We start from the raw sequence: 19907 nt of genomic DNA, 5'->3' as shown, positions 1-19907 counted from the left end.
GAGTAGAATCCCTGGTTCAGGAAGATCCCCTGGAGGAGGGCATGGCAACCCACCTTAACATTCTTCCCTGGAGATTCCCCATGGACAGAGGGGCCTGGTAGGCTATATAGTCCATGGGGTCACAAAGAGTTTGACATGATCGAAGTCACTCAGTACACATGTAAGAGAGTAAAACTTAAAAGTCCTCACCAAAAAGATCTTGAAAGGTAAATATGTGAGATGACATTAATAGATATGTTAATTAAATCAATGAGGGAATCCATTAATAATGTATACCTATTTAAATTGTCATGTATACTTTAAATATCTTGCCATTTTATCTGGAAAATACATTATAAAAAAACTGAAAAAAGAGAAAAACCAGAATTTCAATGCTTTTTATATAATTTTGTAAGTAGTTCAGATGTTACACTTGGTATGTAAAAGGTTGTTTGTTTTTTTTTTTTTTTTTTCTCTAATTCCAGATAATAACCAGTGGGATTCACTGGATATTCAGAAAAGGAAGAGACCTTGGAAATTATCTAGACAATCCTCCTATATTATGGATATATAAGTAAATCCAAGAATGATTAAGTCATTTATCTAAACTTATAAAACTCAATGCAAAAGTAGCAATAGAAACCAGGTTTCCTAGGTTTAAGTGAATCTTTACTGAATTACCCGGTAAATGGAAATATCTCCTATGCTCTGCAAAACTTGATTCTTATCTCTTGCACAGAAGTGATCTTTTTCCACCTTGTATTCATTGTCCAGTTAGCATAAGTTTTACTAAGTAAATTAAATTCCTTGAAGGCTCAGTCCTGGCATGTGTGTTCTTCTCACTCTATATTCTCACATACGGCTAAAGCTCTTTATAAGCGCCTTCTTCTCCCTGGAACACCCTCTCTTTCTTCCATGTTTACTTCCTCGACATCTTTCAGATCTCAGTAAAAAACACTTCCACACAATAGCCTTTCCTGACTCTGACGCAGCTCAGGTCTCCTTGTTATGGGGCCACATGGCATTCTGTGCTTTTCCCTCTTGACACGTGTCCCAATTGTGGTGCAACATTTAACTTTGAAATTTAGCTCATTTCTGTTTTTCTATTAAAATTTAAGTCCTAATTTACAAAGGTCTTTTATTCCACATACACTAGCCCTCACAGTTTCATGTCCTAACAAATGTGATAATTGAGTCACTGACTAAAAGGCTGAATAGGACAGAACTAGAGACAGTGCTCTGAACCTGCCACTTGAGTCTACTTTTTACCAAAGGATTCTCAACTTCACTAGAGGAGTTCAGTTTCTTAGCTGTACTCTCTGATCATGACCGATGAAAATACTTTAAGGAGAGTCTACAAATCAAATATTCTTACATTGGACACAAACACCTACTCTCTCTTCGAAGTCACAGAAGAAATTCACCTCCTTAATGAATTGTTACCTACTTTGTCCAGATGAAAGTACCATCTTCCTCCTTATGGCTTCCTAATTTCATTCTCACCATTTTTATCTCACTGACCACATTCTGTCTTATAGTTAATTATTTGAACAACACCAATTCCCACTGCTTTAATTCAGTTCCCTTAGGTTTACAAAGGCTGCACCAACTACCCCTGCACTTACTATTTATTGAATATCAACCATGGCAGAAACTGGCATTTTTCACAGACCAGTTTATTTGTTCCTTTTGAGGTTAATATTACAGTTAAAAGCAAATACTCAGCCTCTAGTCTTTTGAATAAACTGACAACTGGACAAAAGCTTAACCAATATTCCAGATGAAAGTTCTTTTTGTGTTATTTATTTATTTTTTCTTTCAGAAAGAACTTGCATTCTAGATAGCTTTCAGGTGAAGAGAAACGGGACTGATGTGTTAACTGGAAAAAAAACCAGTGTCACAGGAAACAAAAGTAGACAATCACGCATCTTCTGTATACATCTAGACTCATTTTATTGGGAACTGGGGGCTCAGATAGTAAAGAGTCCGCCTGCAGTACAGGAGACCTGGATTCCATCCATGGTCAGGAAGATCACTGGAAGAGGGCATGCCAAACCACTCTAATATTCTTGCCTAGAAAATCCCCATGGACAGAGGAGCCTGGTGGGCTGCAGTCCATGGACTTGTCAGACCATGGAGTCATAAAGTGTTGGACTCAACTGAGCAACTATGCATAGCAAAATTCCTCAAAGTGACATACTGACATTTAGAAACAGTTTTCTCTCAGTATTGTGCTTAACTACAACTCCTGCTTTTCAATGAAAGACCAAAGATAAAAGTAGTATTCCATAACAATCAAGTAATTATTTCTATCAAGGAATTTTTCTTAAAGCTAAGCTAGAGAAATACACTGTGAGATAGAGCAGATAACTAGAAGTAGAAGAGATCCAAACACCGAAGCTGCACAACCAATCGATAATTTTCTTTTCAGGAAAAAGAATAAAACCTCAGTTTGGGATCATGTTTTATACAGAGATTTGCATATTCTTTGGAAATGTAAAGGATTTTCTACTCTAATGTCCTTATTTAGTTGATAAAACCAAGGGCTAGAAAAGTGAAGATAAGTTTACTAAGTCAAAGAGCAGTTATGTTAAGATTCTGATGAGAACCCAGGGATAGGCCTTAGGGCCCAGTTGCTTCATCTTTAGGCTGACAGGCTGGAGACTGGGGTACCTGTAATGGTGCTGACTTCAGGCTGAATTGCTTTTACTTTGGGAAACCTCTATCTTTGCTCTTAGCACCCTCAACTGATTGCATAAAATCCACCATCTATTGGTTTAAATGTTGATTACATCTAAGAAAATATGTTTCAAAGTGAGCATATCAAAGAACTACAATTTGAAAGAAATGTACAATTCTATGGAGTATGTTACCACGTGCCACTGGAATTGAATATCTATGCTACCTGTTCCACATTCATGACCTAGGAAGGGAAAACACTATTGATAATTTTTTTTCCCCATTTAATCATGTCCAGTGTTTTAGTGCATGCAGGCTGCTATTACAAAATGCCAGAGGCTAGGTGGTTTATACAACCATGTTATTTATCACAGTTCTGGATGCTAGAAGTCCAAGCAAGGTCAAGGTGCCAGCATGGTTGAATGAGTGAGGGCCTCTTCCTGGATATATCCCTAAATAGAAGGGATGAGTATTTCAGGCCTGTTTCACAAGAGCCCTAATCCCATTCATATGGGCTCTGCCCTCATGTGGGTTCTGAACTCACAACCTAATTATTTTCAAATGTTCTCACCATCTAAAATCATCACTTTGGGGGTTAGGTTTTCAACGTATGAATTTTGGGAGAACGCAAGCATTAGACCATGGCACCCAATGAGGGGACTGACTTGTCTAATGTAACCCAATGCCTCATCCATACTGAAAGCTCTGTGGTGCTGATAGGAAGCCAAGTACTAAGGAATTATAGATTTCTCCTGGTATATATCCATGGAATTTCAGAGTTTTGAAAGATACAGATAAAAAACTGCCCAGGTAAAAAACTGTCTTATGTGAGGAAAAATTGTCTATCCTTTAAAAAATAGCATGCATTTTGTATACTGTATTTGAATATATAAAACTCATTTACCTATCCATACACCAAAACACATTACAGAAATACAAATAATCCCATTTACAATTGCATAAAAAAAATACTTAGAAATAAATTTAAGCAAAGTGTTGAAAGATCTATTTATGAGAACATTCAAGACACTCATGAAAGAAATGTTTAAAGACACAAAAAGAACATATTTCATATTTATTGACTGGAAGAATTAATATCGTTAATGCATCCATACTACCCACAGCTATCTACATATTCACTGAAGTCTCTTTCAAAATTCCAAGGCATTTTTCACAAAACAGAAATAAGAAAATTCTACAACTTGTATAAAACTGTTGTTGTTGTCCAGTTGCCAGGTCATGTCTGACTCTCTGTGACTTCACAGACTGCAGCACCAAAGCCTTCCCTGTCCCTTACCATCTCCTAGAATTTGCCCAATTCATGCCCATTGAATTGGTGATGTCATCCAACCATCTCATCTTCTGTCACCCTCTTTTTCCTCTGTCTTCAATCTTTCCCAGCATCAGGGTCTTTTCCAATGAGTCAGCTGTTCACATTAGATGGCCAAAGTATCGGAGATCCAGCTTCAGCATCAGTCCTTCTGCAGAGTTAATGGGGTTGATTTCATTTAAGGTTGACTGGTTTTGATCTCCTTGGCGCCCAAGGGACTCTCAAGAGTCTTCTGCAGCACCACTTTTTGAAAACATCGGTTCTTCAGCACTCTGCCTTCTTTATTCTCTGCCCAGCTCTTACCTGTGTACATGACTACAGGAAAGAGCATAGCCTTGACCATACAGACCTCTGTCAGCAAAGTGATGTTTTTGCTTTTAACACGCTGTCTAGGTTTGTCACAGCTTTCCTGCCAAGAAGCAATCTTCTTCTAATTTCATGGCTGCAGTCACCATCCACAGTGATTTTAGAGCCCAAGAAGAGGAAATCTGTCACTGCTTCCACCTTTTCCCCTTCTATTTGCATGTAAGTGATGGAACCTGATGCCATGGTCTTAGCTTTTTTGATATTGAGTTTTAAGCCAGCTTTTTCACTCTCTCTTTCACCCTCTTTGGAGGCTCTTAAGTTCCTCTTTGCTTTCTTCCAGTAGAGTATTATCATTCACGTATCTGAGATTGTTAATATTTCTCCCAGTAATCATGATTCCAGCCTTTAGGACTCATCCAGTCCAACATTTCACATGACATGCTCTGCATATAACTTAAATCTACAGGGTGACAATATTCAGCCTTGACGGACTCCTTCACTAATTTTGAACCAGTTAATTGTTCCTTGTCTGCCTCTAACTGTTGCTTTTTGAACTGCATACAGCTTTCTCAGAAGTCAGGAAAGGTTCGTCTGGTATTCCCATCTCCTTAAGAATTTTCCACTTTGTTGTGATCGACACAGTCTGGTGAAGTCAATGAAACAGATGTTTTTCTGGAATTCCCTCGCTATCTCTATGTTCCAGCAAATGTTGCCAATTTGATCTCTGGTTCCTCTGCCTTTTCTAAACCCAGCTTGAACATTTGGAAGTTCTAGGTTCACATAATGCTGAAGCCTAGCCTGGAGGATTTTGAGCATAACCTTACTAGCATTGGAGATGAGTGCACCTGTTTAGTCTCTTGAACATTCTTTAATACTGTCCTTCTTGGGAATTGGGACAAGAATTGACCTCTTCCTGTCCTCTGGCCACTGCTGGCTTTTACAAACTTTCTAACGTATTGAGTGGAACACTTTAATAGCATCATCTTTCAGGATTTTAAATAGCTTTGCTGGAATTCTATCACTTCCACAACATTTGTTGCCAGCAGTGCTTTTTAAGACCCACTGGAGTTCACATTCCAGAATGTCTGGCTCTGAGTGAGAAACTACACCATTGTGATTATCTGGGTCATTAAGATATTTTTTGTATAGTTCTTCTGTGTATTTTTTTCCATCTCTTCTTGGTCTATTCTGCTGTATTAAAACACCAAAGATAAAAGTGATCTTGAAAAAGAAGAACAAAGTTTGAGACTAGGGTTGCTGATTTCAAATTGTATTAGAAAGTTATAATAATCAAAACAGAATGATTTGTTTCTGGCACGAAAATAGACACATAGATCAACAGAGGAAAACAGCGAAGCCAGAAAGAGACGCACACCCATATGGTCGGTTATCTTATGAAAAAGGAGCCAAGAATATCCAGTGGGGAAAAGACAAGCTTTTCAAACATGATACTAGAAAAACTGTTTTTTTCCTATGAAAAAACGAAACTTTGCCTGTCTTTTAACATACACAAAAATCAATCAAAAAGGGATTAAAAATTTGAAAATAAGACTTTAAGTGATTAAACTCCTAGAAGAATACATTTAGGTAATCTTCTTGCCATTGGTCTTTGCAATGAGTTTTGGGGTTTCACACCCAAAAGCAAAGGCAACAGCTGCAAAAACAAACCAGTGGGACCACATCCAACTCCAAACATAGGAACATTAGGAAAATCAAATGAAAATTTACACATTGACAGAAGATATTTCCAAATCATATATTTGATAAAGGCTTAATATCCAAAAATACATGAAACATACAACTCAGGGGCAAAAAAAAAAAACAAAAAACAAAACCAAATAATCCAGATTCTTAATGGAGTGTAAGAAAAGTAAGAGTTTCAATAAATCTGAAGATTAGACTGTAGATGAGATACACAGCAAAGTTTTCCTTCTAGAACAACAAAAGCCTGTGCCTTCCTGACATTACTTTCTTTCATCTCCATTCACTTGTTTGACAATTACAGTTCACAGTGTACAATCTTGAATTAATAGCAATCACCCCACAATGAGCTATAATGTGTACTAAGAACAGCCCCACTGAGAAAAAAAACCTAATATTTGCATACTTACTCATGAGGCATATCAAAAGGAAGGTAATTTCCAGAGTTTACCAATCAATTGTTTTCTATATTTCATTTCAAAATTGAGCCACCTAGTAAGGAAATTGAGTTAAAGGATCCCAATAATATATAGATAGAAAATCAGTTTTAAATGGGAGCATTAATGGGTTATAATTTGGGGGCAATTTGTTATTATTGCTTTAAGTGCATTCCTTTTGATTTTCTACTGCATCAGGTTAATAATTTATATAAATATTAATACCAACATAGGGACACCTACTGCTAAATTTATAGTGAGTATAGAAGACAGAATATATTATGCAAGAGGTGAAAGTATGCAAAATCAGCAATGGTAGTAAAATAAAGGACAGTATTGCCTTAAGAGGAAGGAAGGTTCTCAAAGTTTCTTGAAACACCAAGAACACACCAGATGTGAGAAATTAGCTTAATTTGTAAATCAGAAACTCTACCAGAAGAAATTTAATTTTATAAAAACATTACGATGCTAAAACCAAAATTTAACAGAGAATAGGGTAGGGTCAGGTATATAGACATTCAAAATTCTCCATTGCTTAGTGCATCAGGCACTTAAGGACCACATTCACTGAAGTCTTTATTGCTCAACCTGCAGGTACCAGCATGGAGAAAGAGATAGTTCTACTCCACAGGCAGCAGATCCCCTCCTTTATGGCTTCATGGCTTTCCTTAAGAAGCATTCCATGCAGCAGATTTCATCCATCCCATCCCATCAGGCTGACTCCCCACGGTCAATAGGAGTCCTCACCCTGGGATCATTCTGCAATCCCCATGGCTCCAGCTTCCAGCTTCCGTGGACACCAGTGGACTTACAACCCTGTCCGAGGTATGAAAGGCTGCAGCACGGCTTGTCTATGTGGTTCTCACTCTGTTCAGACTGTCACAGATTAGGGAGTTCACTCCCCAACTGCTTCAAATGCCTCCCCCGTCCCAGTGGATGGCCATGGATGCGGGGATCTCTCCCTAGTTCTTCAGCCCCCTCACCCCCTGGTGCAGGCTGATCCCACTTGCTCTGCTCCTTCTTTCCCCTTCCTCGTTGTCCCTTTTTTCCTTTGTCCTACTGAGTTCTGTATGGATCTGGATATTCCTTCTCAGTAGTCATGGAGTTCTGCCTGTATTCATGGTATTCTGTGAGAACTGCTGGATCTTAGATGTTCCTGATGCATCAGTGGAGACAGGTGTACCCCACTTCCACCTACCCCTCCGTCATCTTACTCACCCCTATTTGTGCATGTATTAGAAACAAGTTTGCCTTTCTATTAAGTAACATTGCAATCACCGCACATGTTTAACTTTTGGTTTTTGAAGAGAACACAGGTAAGTTCCACTCTCTTCATTAGAGTCAGTCATTCAGTCGTGTCTCTTTGAGACCCCATAGACTGCAGCATTCCAGGCTTCTCTGTACATCCTCCACTCCCAGAGCTTACTCAAACTCATGTCCATCTAGTTGGTGAATGCTTCTCAATGATGACCACTCTCTCAGACAATTTCAAAAATATAACACAATCTTATAGTTACATTAACCATGCTATACATTAGAGCCTCTGTTCAGTTCAGTTGCTCATTCATGTCCCACTCTTTGTGACCCCATGGACTGCAGCAACACAGGCTTCCCTATCCATAACCAATTCCCAGAGCTTGCTCAAACTCATGATTAGATACCACAATTAGATCATGAAGCTCAAAGTTATATCTTCAGATCTTATTAATTTTTTATATATGAAAGTGTGTAACCTTTAAAAGTCTCTCTCTATTGCCCTTACCCTCCAGTCTTTGATAATCATTTTCTCTACTTTGAGTTCCATCTTTTTTTTTTTTTTTGAGATTCCTTATAGTTGAGATCCTATGGCATTTGTTTTTCTCTGACTTAGTTCACTTAGCATAAAGCCCTCCAGTTACATCTATGTTGCCGCAAATGGAAAGAAGGATTTCTTTCTTTTTCTAATGGCTAAATAATATTTACCTATATATATATGTCACATCACATTGTTTTAATCCATTCACCTGTTGAAAGATACCCAGGTTGTGCCTACATCAAGGCTACTGTGAATAATGCTGCAATGAACATGGGAATACAGATCTCTCTTTGAGACAAAGATTTCATTTCCTTTGACTATATATCCATAAGTGGAATAATGCATCACATAACAGTTCTCTTTTAAATTTCTTGAGGAACCTCCACAGTATGTTTCCATGGAAGTTGCACTGGTATACATCCCCACCAACAGTGCATAAGCACTCCTTTTTCTCCTCATCCTCAATAACATTTGTCATTTCTTACCTCTTGGTATTAGCCATTCAAACAGGTATGAGGTGCTACCTGTTGTGCTTTTGATCTGCATTTCCTTTGATTATTAGTGATGCTGAGCAGCTTGTCATATACCTGTTGATCAACTATATGTCTTTTTTGTGGGAAAATGTCTATTCTTTAAAGCTTTAGCATGCATTATGTTTACTATATTCCAGTATACGAAACTCAGTTGCCTAGCTATATATCAACAATGAACTATCAGAAAGTAGAATAAAGAAAACAATCCCATTTACTATTGCATCAGAAAAAGATAAAACAGTAAGAAATAAACTCAAGCAAGGTGTTGAAAGATTTTATACAAAACCTTAAAGACATTGATAAGAGAAATTTAAAAACAGTGAAAGGTATGTAAAGTTAGGTGGTCTATTCAATGTGATTCTTGAGGTAGGATTTGTATTTCTATAAATTTCCCTCTTAGAACTGCTTTTGTTGCATCCTCTAGGTTTTAGATCATCACGTTTTCATTGTTCCTTGTTTCTAGGAATGTTTTGATTTCCCTTATTTCTTCAGTAACCTGTTCATGATTTAGAAATGTGTTGTTTAATCTCCATGTGTTTGTGTTCTTTACAGATTTTTCCCCCGTATAATCGATATCTAATCTCATAGTGTTGTGGTCAGAGAAAATGCCTTAAATAACTTCAATTTCCTTAAATTTACTGAGGTTTGATTTGTGACCCGAGATGAGGAAAATGTTCCCTGTGCACTTGAGAAGAAAGCGTATTCTGCATTTGGATAGAATGTGCTGAAGATATCAATTAGGTCTGTTTGCTCTATGTCCTTTAGGCTTATGTTTCCTTATTAATTTTCTGTTCTGTTGATCTGTTCATTGGTATAGGTGGGGTGTTAACATGCCCTATTATTCATGTGTTACTGTCAATTTCCCCTTTTATGTCAGTTAGTGTTTACCTTATGTATTGAGGTGCCCTATTGTGGGTACATAAACATTTAAAATTGCTATGTCTTTTCTGGACTGATCCCTTAATCATTTCTTAGTGTCCTTCTTTATAATAGTCCTTCTAATAGTCCTTCTAATAGTTTTTATTTTAAGGTCTTTTTTTTTCTGATATGAGAATTGCCAATCTGGCTTTCTTTTTATTTCCACTTGCATGGAATATCTTTTTCCATCCTCTCACTTTCAGTCTGTATGTGTCTCAAGGACTGAAGTGGGTCTCTTGTAGACAGCATAGATATGGGTCTTGTTTTTGTATTCATTCAGCCAGGCTGTGTCTTTTAGTAATAACAGGAGAAGATAATAGCAAATAAAACAACTGATAAAGGATTGCTTTCCAAAATACAAGCAGCTCAAACAACTTAGTCATCAAAAGCCAAGACAAGAACTGCAAAAATAAACTAGTGAGACCACATCAAACTCAAAACCTTGTACGTAGTAAAAGAAGCCATCAATAAAATGAAATGACAACCTATGGGATGAAAAAAAAAATATTTGCAAATCACATATTTGGTAAGGACTTCATATCCAAGTATATATAAGAGACTCATGCAACTCAGTAGGAAAAAATATCAAACAACCAATATTTTTAAATGAGCAAAGGAAGAAAGTATTTTGAAAAATCTGAAGAAGAGACAGTAGATGACAGACACGGTAAGTTTTTCTTTCCAGAACAAAAGCCTGTGTCTTCCTGGCATTGTATTTTTTATCTCCAGTTACCTGTTTTGTGATTGCAGTTCCCAATATACATCCTTCACTCAATATCAATCACCCTGCTGCTACTGCTGCTAAGTCACTTCAGTGTGTCTAACTCTGTGTGGCCCCATAGACAGCAGCCCACTAGGCTCCCCTATCCCTGAGATTCTCCAGGCGAGAACACTGGAGTGGGTTGCCATTTCCTTCTCCAATGCATGAAAGTGAAAGATGAAAGTCAAGTCACTCAGTCGTGTCTGATTCTTCACGACTCCATGGACTGCAGCCTATCAGGTTCCTCCACCCATGGGATTTTCCATGCAAGAGTACTGGAGTGGGGTGCCATTGCCTTCACTGATCAATCACCCTACCCTGAGCTATAGGTGCTAAGAATAGCCCTACTAACTATAAAAAAACTAATAATTACGTATTTAATCTCGAGGCATCTAAAATCCAAGGTATTTTCCAGAATTTTCACTCCCTTGTTTTCTGCATTCTATTTCAAAATTGAAATACCTAGTACAGAAAAATGAGTAGGGGACCTCAACAATACATGGATAGAAAGTCAGTTAAAACTGGCAGCATTACTGGAATTTAATTTGGGGGAATGTATTATCCTTATTCTATTGTAATTTTATTCCCTTTACTTCTCATGCACACTAGGTTAATATTGATTTAAAATAGTAATACCAACATAGAGACACATAGTACTCAAGTTACAGTAGATTGAGAAAGACAAAGCTTATGAGGCAAGAAGTGAAATCACAGAAAATTAGCAATGGTATCAAAACAAGGGGCTGCTAGAAAGAAAGCAGAGTTCTCTAATTTTTTGGAGACAACACAAACACGCCAGATGCGAGCCAACCAGCTTAAGCTGTATACCAGGAACTGCACCAGAAGAAAAATGGAGTTCATGAAATATGCTGATGCTAAATGCCAAAATCCAGACAGCAAGAGGATAGGGTAGGGTTTATGTAGAAACTGAGAACTACTCAGAGAGGTAGACATGAAAGCAGATACACTAATGAGCATCAGAAAGATCAAAGTACAAGGGGTCTGAAAAAGAAGTCGTAAAGGGAATTTGGTAGTCTGGTCAAAAGAATAAGATAATCAAATTAGAAAACCAAAATATAAAGTCTTGTGCACGTGATAGACCCAGAGAATGCTCAGCAGAGAAAATTTTGGCCTTAGTGACCAGTGAACAGAAGCCTCCAGCGTCAGGAACAAAACCCTGGGCAAGACTCACGACTGTGCGCTTCTGGGAACAGCCTCAGTTTCAAAGTTTGGGCACTATACCACCTAAAAGCGAATGCAGACAAGGATTATAGCTTGCTATGGCACTGAATCACAGACAATAATGTTTGTTAGTTTATTTTTCCCATTCAACTATAAAGTTAATGAATCACTCAGTTCAGTTCAGTCGCTCAGTCGTGTCTGACTCTGTGACCCCCTGAATCGCAGCATGCCAGGCCTCCCTGTCCATCACCAACTCCTGGAGTTCAAATGAATCACTAACCGATGATAATTGACACCATCAGTTGCCAGTCAGACCCTCTTTAGTCATACAGCGGATATGTGAACCTGTTATATGATCCCAATAACAGTTTTAATAATTCAATTTATAGATGTTTAATTGAAGGGTAATTGCTTTACAATACTGTACTGCTTTTGGCCAAACATTAGCATGAATCAGCCATAGTTTACCTATTCCCCCCATTCTTCAACCTCCTTCCCACCTTCCTTCCCATCCCAACCCTTGAAGTTGATACAGAAAAATATGGAATGCATCGTAAATTTGTGTGTCTTCCTTGGGCAGGGGCCATGCTAATATTCTCAGTATTATTTCAATTTTTTGATATATGTGCTACCAAAGCAATGACACATCTAACATTTTAACGGAAAAAGAAATCATATAGTTAGTCATCTACCAAAAATGATCAGTTAAATTAGGAATTAGTGTATTCTGCTATATTAACTATCCATTATAGAACTGAATTTTATAAAGTCTAAAATTCCATGTAGGAATTAAACATATATTTATGCATAACACATGTATACATGCACAGAAATATATGCACACAAATACATCTGTGTTATACAACCTATTATTCTCCTTGCCTCTCACAATAAGCTCTTTAGGTGATGAGAGATATAGTCCCAAATTTCTCCAACTTATATGTCTCCTTTTTGAGAACCACTTCTTTTATTTTCATCACCTAATTTTAAATGACCAGTTTATTCTTAGATACCATGCCGCTTTAAAATAACTAAAAGCAGAATAAACCTTGTAAATGCTGATATCTTATCCTTCATTAAATTACCACTCTTCTGGTAAATTGGAAAAAGAATCATGTTCAGATCTCATTCAGGAGGTTAAAATCTCTATTTTATCAGTTCTCTTGTCCAAACTCAATTCTTGCTCACCTCAGTCTTAAATTCTGCTTACTTACAAAGGACGCACACAGGAAAAGTAATATTAAAATCACGCTAGCAAGAGTCTATGATTTTATGCTTCTGTTGGCCAAAGGTAGGGCCAGGAATAATTTCTGAAATATTGCAATATCTCATGGAATCATGAAGGTCTAGTTCTCCTATCAAAGAGGAGATGTTTGGAAATGGTTCAAAAACTAAGCCCTATGGGTTGTCAGGATGTACTCCTGACCAGACACATAAATTTTGTCCCTAAAAAGTCAAAGTCAGGAAAGGGTAGGCCTTGTTTGCAGAGCCAATAATGTTGTCTTGGGTGCTGACCAGGTAATAGTACCATTTGGAGATTTATTTGCTATTTTCGAGAAGAAACAAACATAACGAGAAGATTAAGGATGTATAAAAGTAGAAGAACTGTCAAGGTGCCTAGAAAAAAGGCTAGCCAGGAGACCAGGCCCCCACACTGATAGTCAAAGACTGTAACAGTGAGTGTTTTATAGACAGAGCAGAACAAGTGGATAAAACCAGTATTCTAGGATCACTGCTGTTTTGCAGTCAAAGACAAAATATTTTTCTCTTTAAGCAGAGTCATCACAGCTCCTGATGTGGTCGTGGTTACACACATGCAAACCGAGGGCCACAGACATGTGTGATGTGACATCAGGAAGTGAACAGATGAGTAGTATTGGTGCCCAGTCACCTGCATCTGCTAATAATGGAACCTGGGGAAAACTACTTGCCCTCTCCAAGTCATTGCATCTTCATTGACATAACTTGATGATCATAGTGAAGATTAAGGCTATCTCACAGGGTTACTGTGAAACACAAATTTTAAGATGTTTGAAAGCTTATGGGAAAGTATCAAAGACATGCATGGGGTTACTAAGGCGAGTGAGCAAATCCAAAGTGCAGTATTCTTTTTCTCTTAGTATTCTCTTTTTAGTCAATAGTAGCGATCAGTCAATCACGTGTTCGCTTTTACCCCAGTGTGATGGGAAACCACACAGAGCAACTGTATTTTTCTTGTCATCAGTGTCTTAAATGCAAGCATTCGTCAATGTAGAGTGAAAAAATTACAAACTCCTAGAGGGCCTCCCTGCTCAGAGTCTGCAGAGTCCCAATATTAAACTGTCTTAAAAAAATGGTCTAAACACTCTGGCTCAGAATTAAGTTCCAAATGTTTGCAGAGCACAGAAGTACTCCTGGGAACAATTCAAAAATACAGGGAGTAACCTACTTCTCCAACTCTCTATTTGTGCAAATATCATCATCCATGTAAATTTACACAGAAGGCGCTTCTTCTTCCCCACCCCAGCTGCTACAGCACCAACTCCTCCTCAGAGCAACAGAGAAAGAGAAGGCTTCCCTCCACAGGATGGATTTGATCATCTCACATGACTAGATCACCTCAGAATGGCTCATGTTTTTATTTAAACAGGGTCCTGCCTGCTCCTGCTGCTGGTCATGTCAAATCTGCTCTTGTGCCAAGGCCTCTTATGTCCGTCCCTCTGTCCTGATGGGGATGACATCTGCCGGACCGCCCTTATGGACCTGTTTTCCCATGCCGCCAAGCTGACCAGTAACATCTATAACCACTCCGTGCAAATGTTCAATGAGTTTGTAAGTACTGTGGTGGTGGTGGTTTAGTTGCTAAGTCGTGTCTGACTCTTGTGACCCCATGGATTGTAGCCCACCAGGCTCCCAGAAGGAACCTTCACGTAAGTGACTGGGCTATATCATCCTTTCAACAAGAAAGCTGCATCAGCCAAACTTCAAATAATACACTAGGTCAAAGAAGCTGTCTACTCATAAGGTGTGGAAATCGAAGAAAGGATCAGTTTAATGAAATCTCAAAGATTCCTAACAAGTGCAATAACTTTTTCAATTTCCTTTCATTCATTTTGTTTTTTATTTTCCAAAATAAATGATTTTGTATTTGTAGGCTAGGAATACCATAAAATAATATAATAGACTCAGTGGAATAAACAACAGAAATTTATTTCCTCAGAGTTCTGGGGGCTAGATGTCCCAGATCAGGGAGCCAGCAAGGAGAGGTTCAGGTAAGAACTCTTTCATCCCAGGCTGGCTTCTCTGTGCATCCTCACACAGGGTGGGGGGTGGGGAAGAGAGACGGAGGAAAAGACACAGAGACACAGAGAGAAAAGAGAAAATGCTCTGCTGTTTCGCTTCATGAAGACACTAAATTTATTGGATCAGTTTTCCACCCTACGAACTCATTTAATGTTAATGGGCTTCACTGGTGGCTCAGATGATAAAGAATCTGCCCCCAATGTGAGAGACCTGGATTCTATTCCTGGGTCTGGAAGATTCCCTGGAAGAGGGAACAGCAAGCCACTCCAGTATTCTTGCCTGAGAAATCCCATGGACAGAGGAGTCTGGTGGGCTACAGTCCATTTCAGAACACAGTACTTTGGCAGTTAGGGCTCTAACACATGAAGTTGAAGAACACACATTCAGTCCACAATACTACCTGACACAAAGCACTTTTAGGTGGGACTGGGGAAAAGGAAGCATGCTGATTTTCAGGTCCTTCAGTGTCTCTCTGGGCATTCTTCTCCAGGCTCACAGTAAATAGCCAATAAATGAGAACTGCTCTGCAGTGAAGTTGGTGGTTAGAACATGAATCCCGGTCACAAAAACGAATGCTGGTAGTTTCTTTAATGCTACGAATTATTGTTTTAAGATTTGCAGGGAATAGGTTTTGAGCTACCATAGAAGGGGAGTTTACAATGGAAACAATTATTCTATTTCTGAGGAAAATATTTGAAAGTTGTATGTTAATTCTTTTAGGTCAATCAAGGAGCACACAGCAGAGCAGACAGCTAATAAAAAGCGGTGCTAAAGGTTTCTACTAAATTCACGTAGTTCCCCTTACTCACTAGTTTTTGCTTCATCCTCCATTTTTGACTGTCCTTTTTTTTTTTTTCCAACTCTTCCAAGTAATCTCTTTAAATGTTCATAACTTTTGCTAAAGATCAGTTTTTCTCTATCAATGTGTTGGCTAGATTTTACTACTCTTATTATTCTCAGTCCATTGCTTAGTATTTCCTGTAACTTTATACCATGTATTTCTGCCACACCATTTTGTCTCCATAAACAACACTGTATTCTGCACCTGGAATGAACACTAAGATTTTGGGGTGCAGACTCAGAGATAAGTCAAACTCATAACTGTATAACTCCTTGCAAGGGAATATATTGGCTCTAACCCACAGTAAACAAGAGATTAAATGGTTACATATAGGTGCATGCATACATTCTAAGTCACATCAGTTGTGTCCAACTCTTTGCAGTCCTACTGACTGTAGCCCAACAGGCTCCTCTGTCCATAGGATTAGCCAGGCAAGAATACTGGAGTATGCTGCTCTACCCTCTTGTAAGGGATGCTCCCCACCTAGGGATCAAACATAAGTCTTCTTATATCTCCTACATTGGCAGGAATGTTCTTTACCACTACCATCACCTAGAAAGCACCAAATATTGGTACATATGTGCTATATTTGGTTCAAATACTAAAAAATAAACAATATATATAATAATATAACAGAGAAGGGAAAAGGTTAAACTTAGAAAAGTTAGATGTAAAATCAGTTTTGTAGAAACAATGTATAGAAAAAGCAGGAAAAGAATGACTTTCAAATTTTCGGATGCCCCCCCAATAAAAATTATACATGTATCAACATGTTAATGTTCTGGTAATGGGTTCATCTACTGAATGCCCAACAACCCTAACTAATTGTCTGATCACTTTCAGGATTTACAATATGCCCAGGACAAACCATACTATATCAATGCCTCCGACGACTGCCACACCAATTTCCTCTATATCCCTCAAGAGAGAGAGCACATCCAACGCATGAACGTGAGTCTTTTACCTGGTATTTTTTTTACCAGATCAAATGAGACAGTATGTAGGTTACCAGGCTTCAGGTTATTCGAGGTAATGGCAACTGTAAATGCAGAAAAAGTTGGAGGCCTGTAAGCAATTGAAGATAAATTATACTATGCAGTTGATGAAGCATGAGCAAAATCAAGAGATGACTAAAGATATGTAGTAGCAACATAAATAACAGATCTATAGATCGTCCATGCGGACAAGTTTAGTTCAACCAATGGATTAGACACAGGATTGCAGCTGTTATACTGTATGAAAACAGGAAATGAATGGGAACTTCCATGTGTAAAATATAAGATTGCAAAATTCATGAATATGTAAGAAACACACCCCAGTTTTGCGTACTCCCTGTTACTAGTGACTGCTATGTGGGAATCCTATACTGCACCACCCAAGCCCCCACACCTGCCTTTCAAGGCTCTCCTGATTCTGTTTCTACTTCTCTGACACCTTCATTCGTCATTCTCAATGACTCCTCTGTCACCTTTTATTCTTAATTTGTAAGTGTCCCCCATGATGGCCTATAAAACATTGCCTTGCTTCTCATGGCCATAATGATTGCCTCTGTTCTGAGGACAACACAGTTTACATGTCAAGCCTCAATCATTTATGGCAGCTCCAAATTTTCATCATTATAATCTTTCCTGTCTGATTTGCTGTGTTATCCTTCGTCCTAACATTATTTAAATATTTTCACAGGCATCCCCCCTTAAAATACTATCTTCTCTCTCTACAACCTTCTTAATGATACCAGCATTCTTTTCCTCTGTCAAGCTCATTAATAATGAGAATAATCAAGTAAAGGACAAAGGTCAAAGAGGAAGCGGTTTCAACAAGCTTAAATTTAAAGTTCATCGAGAGTTACTACATGGCCATACATTTTACTGAGCACTTTATGTGCATTACTATATTTAATCCTATTCAGTTCTCTGTTCTTTACCAGTAAAACAATTCATGGCTGAAAGAAATCAAGCATATTAACTAGAGATCTTCACCCCCTGGATTTTCAGGCTCAATTCTGTTAGTAGTAGTGAACTAGGGGGGAAACCCTCCATTGTGAATCCCACTGATGCTGTTACTAAAGACAGTGCTGTGCCTTTTTCTGCCCGGAGACATGTCAACAAATCAGACTCTTCTGAGTCAGCAGGGGGCTGGTGTTGGGATCAGCTGAGGAGAGAAGCCTGTTTAGGAATGCCATGTCTTCTTCCTTGTCTCTTTATTGTAATATCATAGAACAAATTACTGATCGAAAATCAATACAAAGCACTAATCTGATTCATAATACGAATGAATCACTGGGTGACAATGATGTGGGCACAGGTGGAATCCCTCTTTTCTGGGTCAGGCACTGCAGGCACGTACTGACTTGCCGTAAATACTTAGATTCTCTCACGCAAATATACAAACATAAAAGAACTCACTGAGTGATGGTAGAATTCAGAAGAACAAAGAAAATATTTCATGTTATAAATTAGAACTTATCAGAAGTATTAGTTAGTAAAATAACCTAGATTTCTAATAATTCAGCAAAGTGTGAACTTATAGCTTTCATTTTATACATTTGCAACTTTTACTACCTTCAAAAATCTCTGCATGCACATAGGAATAACCGAAAGTTTTTTAGGTCAGCTGCTCTGAGCAAAGATCACATGTTACCCAAACCACTGAATTATGATTTTTTAATGAGACTGTTTCTTATGGTTGCTTAGAACAAAGGCCTTATTAGGTGGATACTCATGTTACTGTACTCCTGGCAAAAACCTCTGTATCAGCTAGTCACGGAACTGCGGAGTGTGAAAGAAATCTCAGTTACTACCCTATCCAGCGCTAGAGAAAATGTGAAAAAAGCCAAAGAACTTCAAGCACTCATAGAGAGGCCGTTCAGCCAGGTGAGCATCCTGCAGAGGGCTTTCATGCTTTGCTCATGAATGAAAGAGGTGACTTCTGTAAGGGTAAGGAGTTTGGAAATATCTCATTTTGTAAGAAAAAGATTCATGTCTTCTGTATTCTAGACTGCTACTACATAAAGCAGGAGCCTAGTCATTCATAGTGATAGTAAAGGAATCAGAATTTCACTGCAATTTTTGACATGTGCAGCCTTCCCTGCACTGCACACAATTCCACCAAAAGCTTGCTCTTTCTGGGCACAGATGGTTGAAATATTTTCAAGAGTAAGAGAACTAGAGAACAGAATTTCCAAGACAAGCATTTTCTTCAAAGTAACCCAGAACATCTGCTATCGAAGTTCCACTTGTCTTCTTTCTCTGTTCTCCTAAAATCAAAAGATGAGAGTGGGAAGGAAGAAAAGAGGAAAGTTAAAATCAAACTTGAGTTATGGTTCTACTTTTTAGATTCCTAATAGTTTTCTTAGAGGCTGGCTCCAAATCTATATCTAGAGAATTTTATATTTGTATGTCTTCCCAAAATCTTAATTTGATAATTAGAACGAACAAAGATAAACCAATACTAATAAAACACATAAGAAGTCATCATCTTTTGGATATTCAGGTTATTTCTACAGTCAGGAAGAAGCTGAGGATGGCTCGCATTTACTGGTATGGACACCCCCTACTGTCGAGCAATGAAAATAGGCGTCATTCTGCATTTTATAGGCTGTTCCACTGCATGCGCAGAGATGCACATAAACTTGACACTTACACCAAGTTCCTGGCGTGCCGAATGATCTACAACAACTGCTAAATCCACATCCATCCCATCCAGCTCTGAGATGGTCATAACGATCTATCCCATAGCAAGCTTGTTTGAAATTTACAGCTTTTTAATGCATGCTCTGTGAAACGGGTCTCTTCTTAAAAAAAATAAACACAGACTCTGTAGAGATGTCAAAATCTAAGAGGGCAATTTGTTCACATTTCTTATTTTCATTTAATAGAAGATCAAAAGAAAATCTACCCCTACAATTGAGAGAATGAAGCTTCTATTAAAATTAGTCACAAATAGCAGAACCTGGCATTACAAAGAAGACCATTAAGAGGTGGGGTTCATGTTTGGGAACGCATGTACTCCCGTGGTGGATTCATGTCAATGTATGGCAAAAACAATAAGTAAAATAAAATAAAAAATTAAAATTAAAAAAAAAGAGATTACTTAAGAATCACAGCCAGTTGTTCTGGGTCAAATTATTAGAATCAAAGAATTAGACAATTGTTCATCATTCTG

The 19907-nt window shown here is 38.1% G+C and overlaps 1 protein-coding gene and 1 non-coding gene across 2 annotated transcripts; one reads left to right on the top strand and one right to left on the bottom strand.

Annotated features, from left to right (window-relative positions):
* Nucleotides 1-7202: 7202 nt before the first annotated feature.
* On the top strand, nucleotides 7203-19427 carry LOC138426055 (placental prolactin-related protein 4-like). The gene is made up of 5 exons (XM_069564701.2): nucleotides 7203-7257; nucleotides 14250-14431; nucleotides 16587-16694; nucleotides 18437-18616; nucleotides 19236-19427. Exons 1-5 carry the CDS (start codon nucleotides 7203-7205, stop codon nucleotides 19425-19427), a joined length of 717 nt encoding a protein of 238 aa, XP_069420802.2.
* Nucleotides 12156-12260, bottom strand: LOC138426123 (U6 spliceosomal RNA). Its single transcript, XR_011251547.1, has one exon. It is a non-coding gene; the product is annotated as a U6 spliceosomal RNA (small nuclear RNA).
* Nucleotides 19428-19907: the final 480 nt, after the last annotated feature.

The sequence above is a fragment of the Ovis canadensis genome, chromosome 20 (genome assembly GCF_042477335.2).
Source record: "Ovis canadensis isolate MfBH-ARS-UI-01 breed Bighorn chromosome 20, ARS-UI_OviCan_v2, whole genome shotgun sequence".
Lineage (NCBI taxonomy): Eukaryota > Metazoa > Chordata > Mammalia > Artiodactyla > Bovidae > Ovis > Ovis canadensis.
This window is presented reverse-complemented; position numbering and strand designations above follow the sequence as displayed.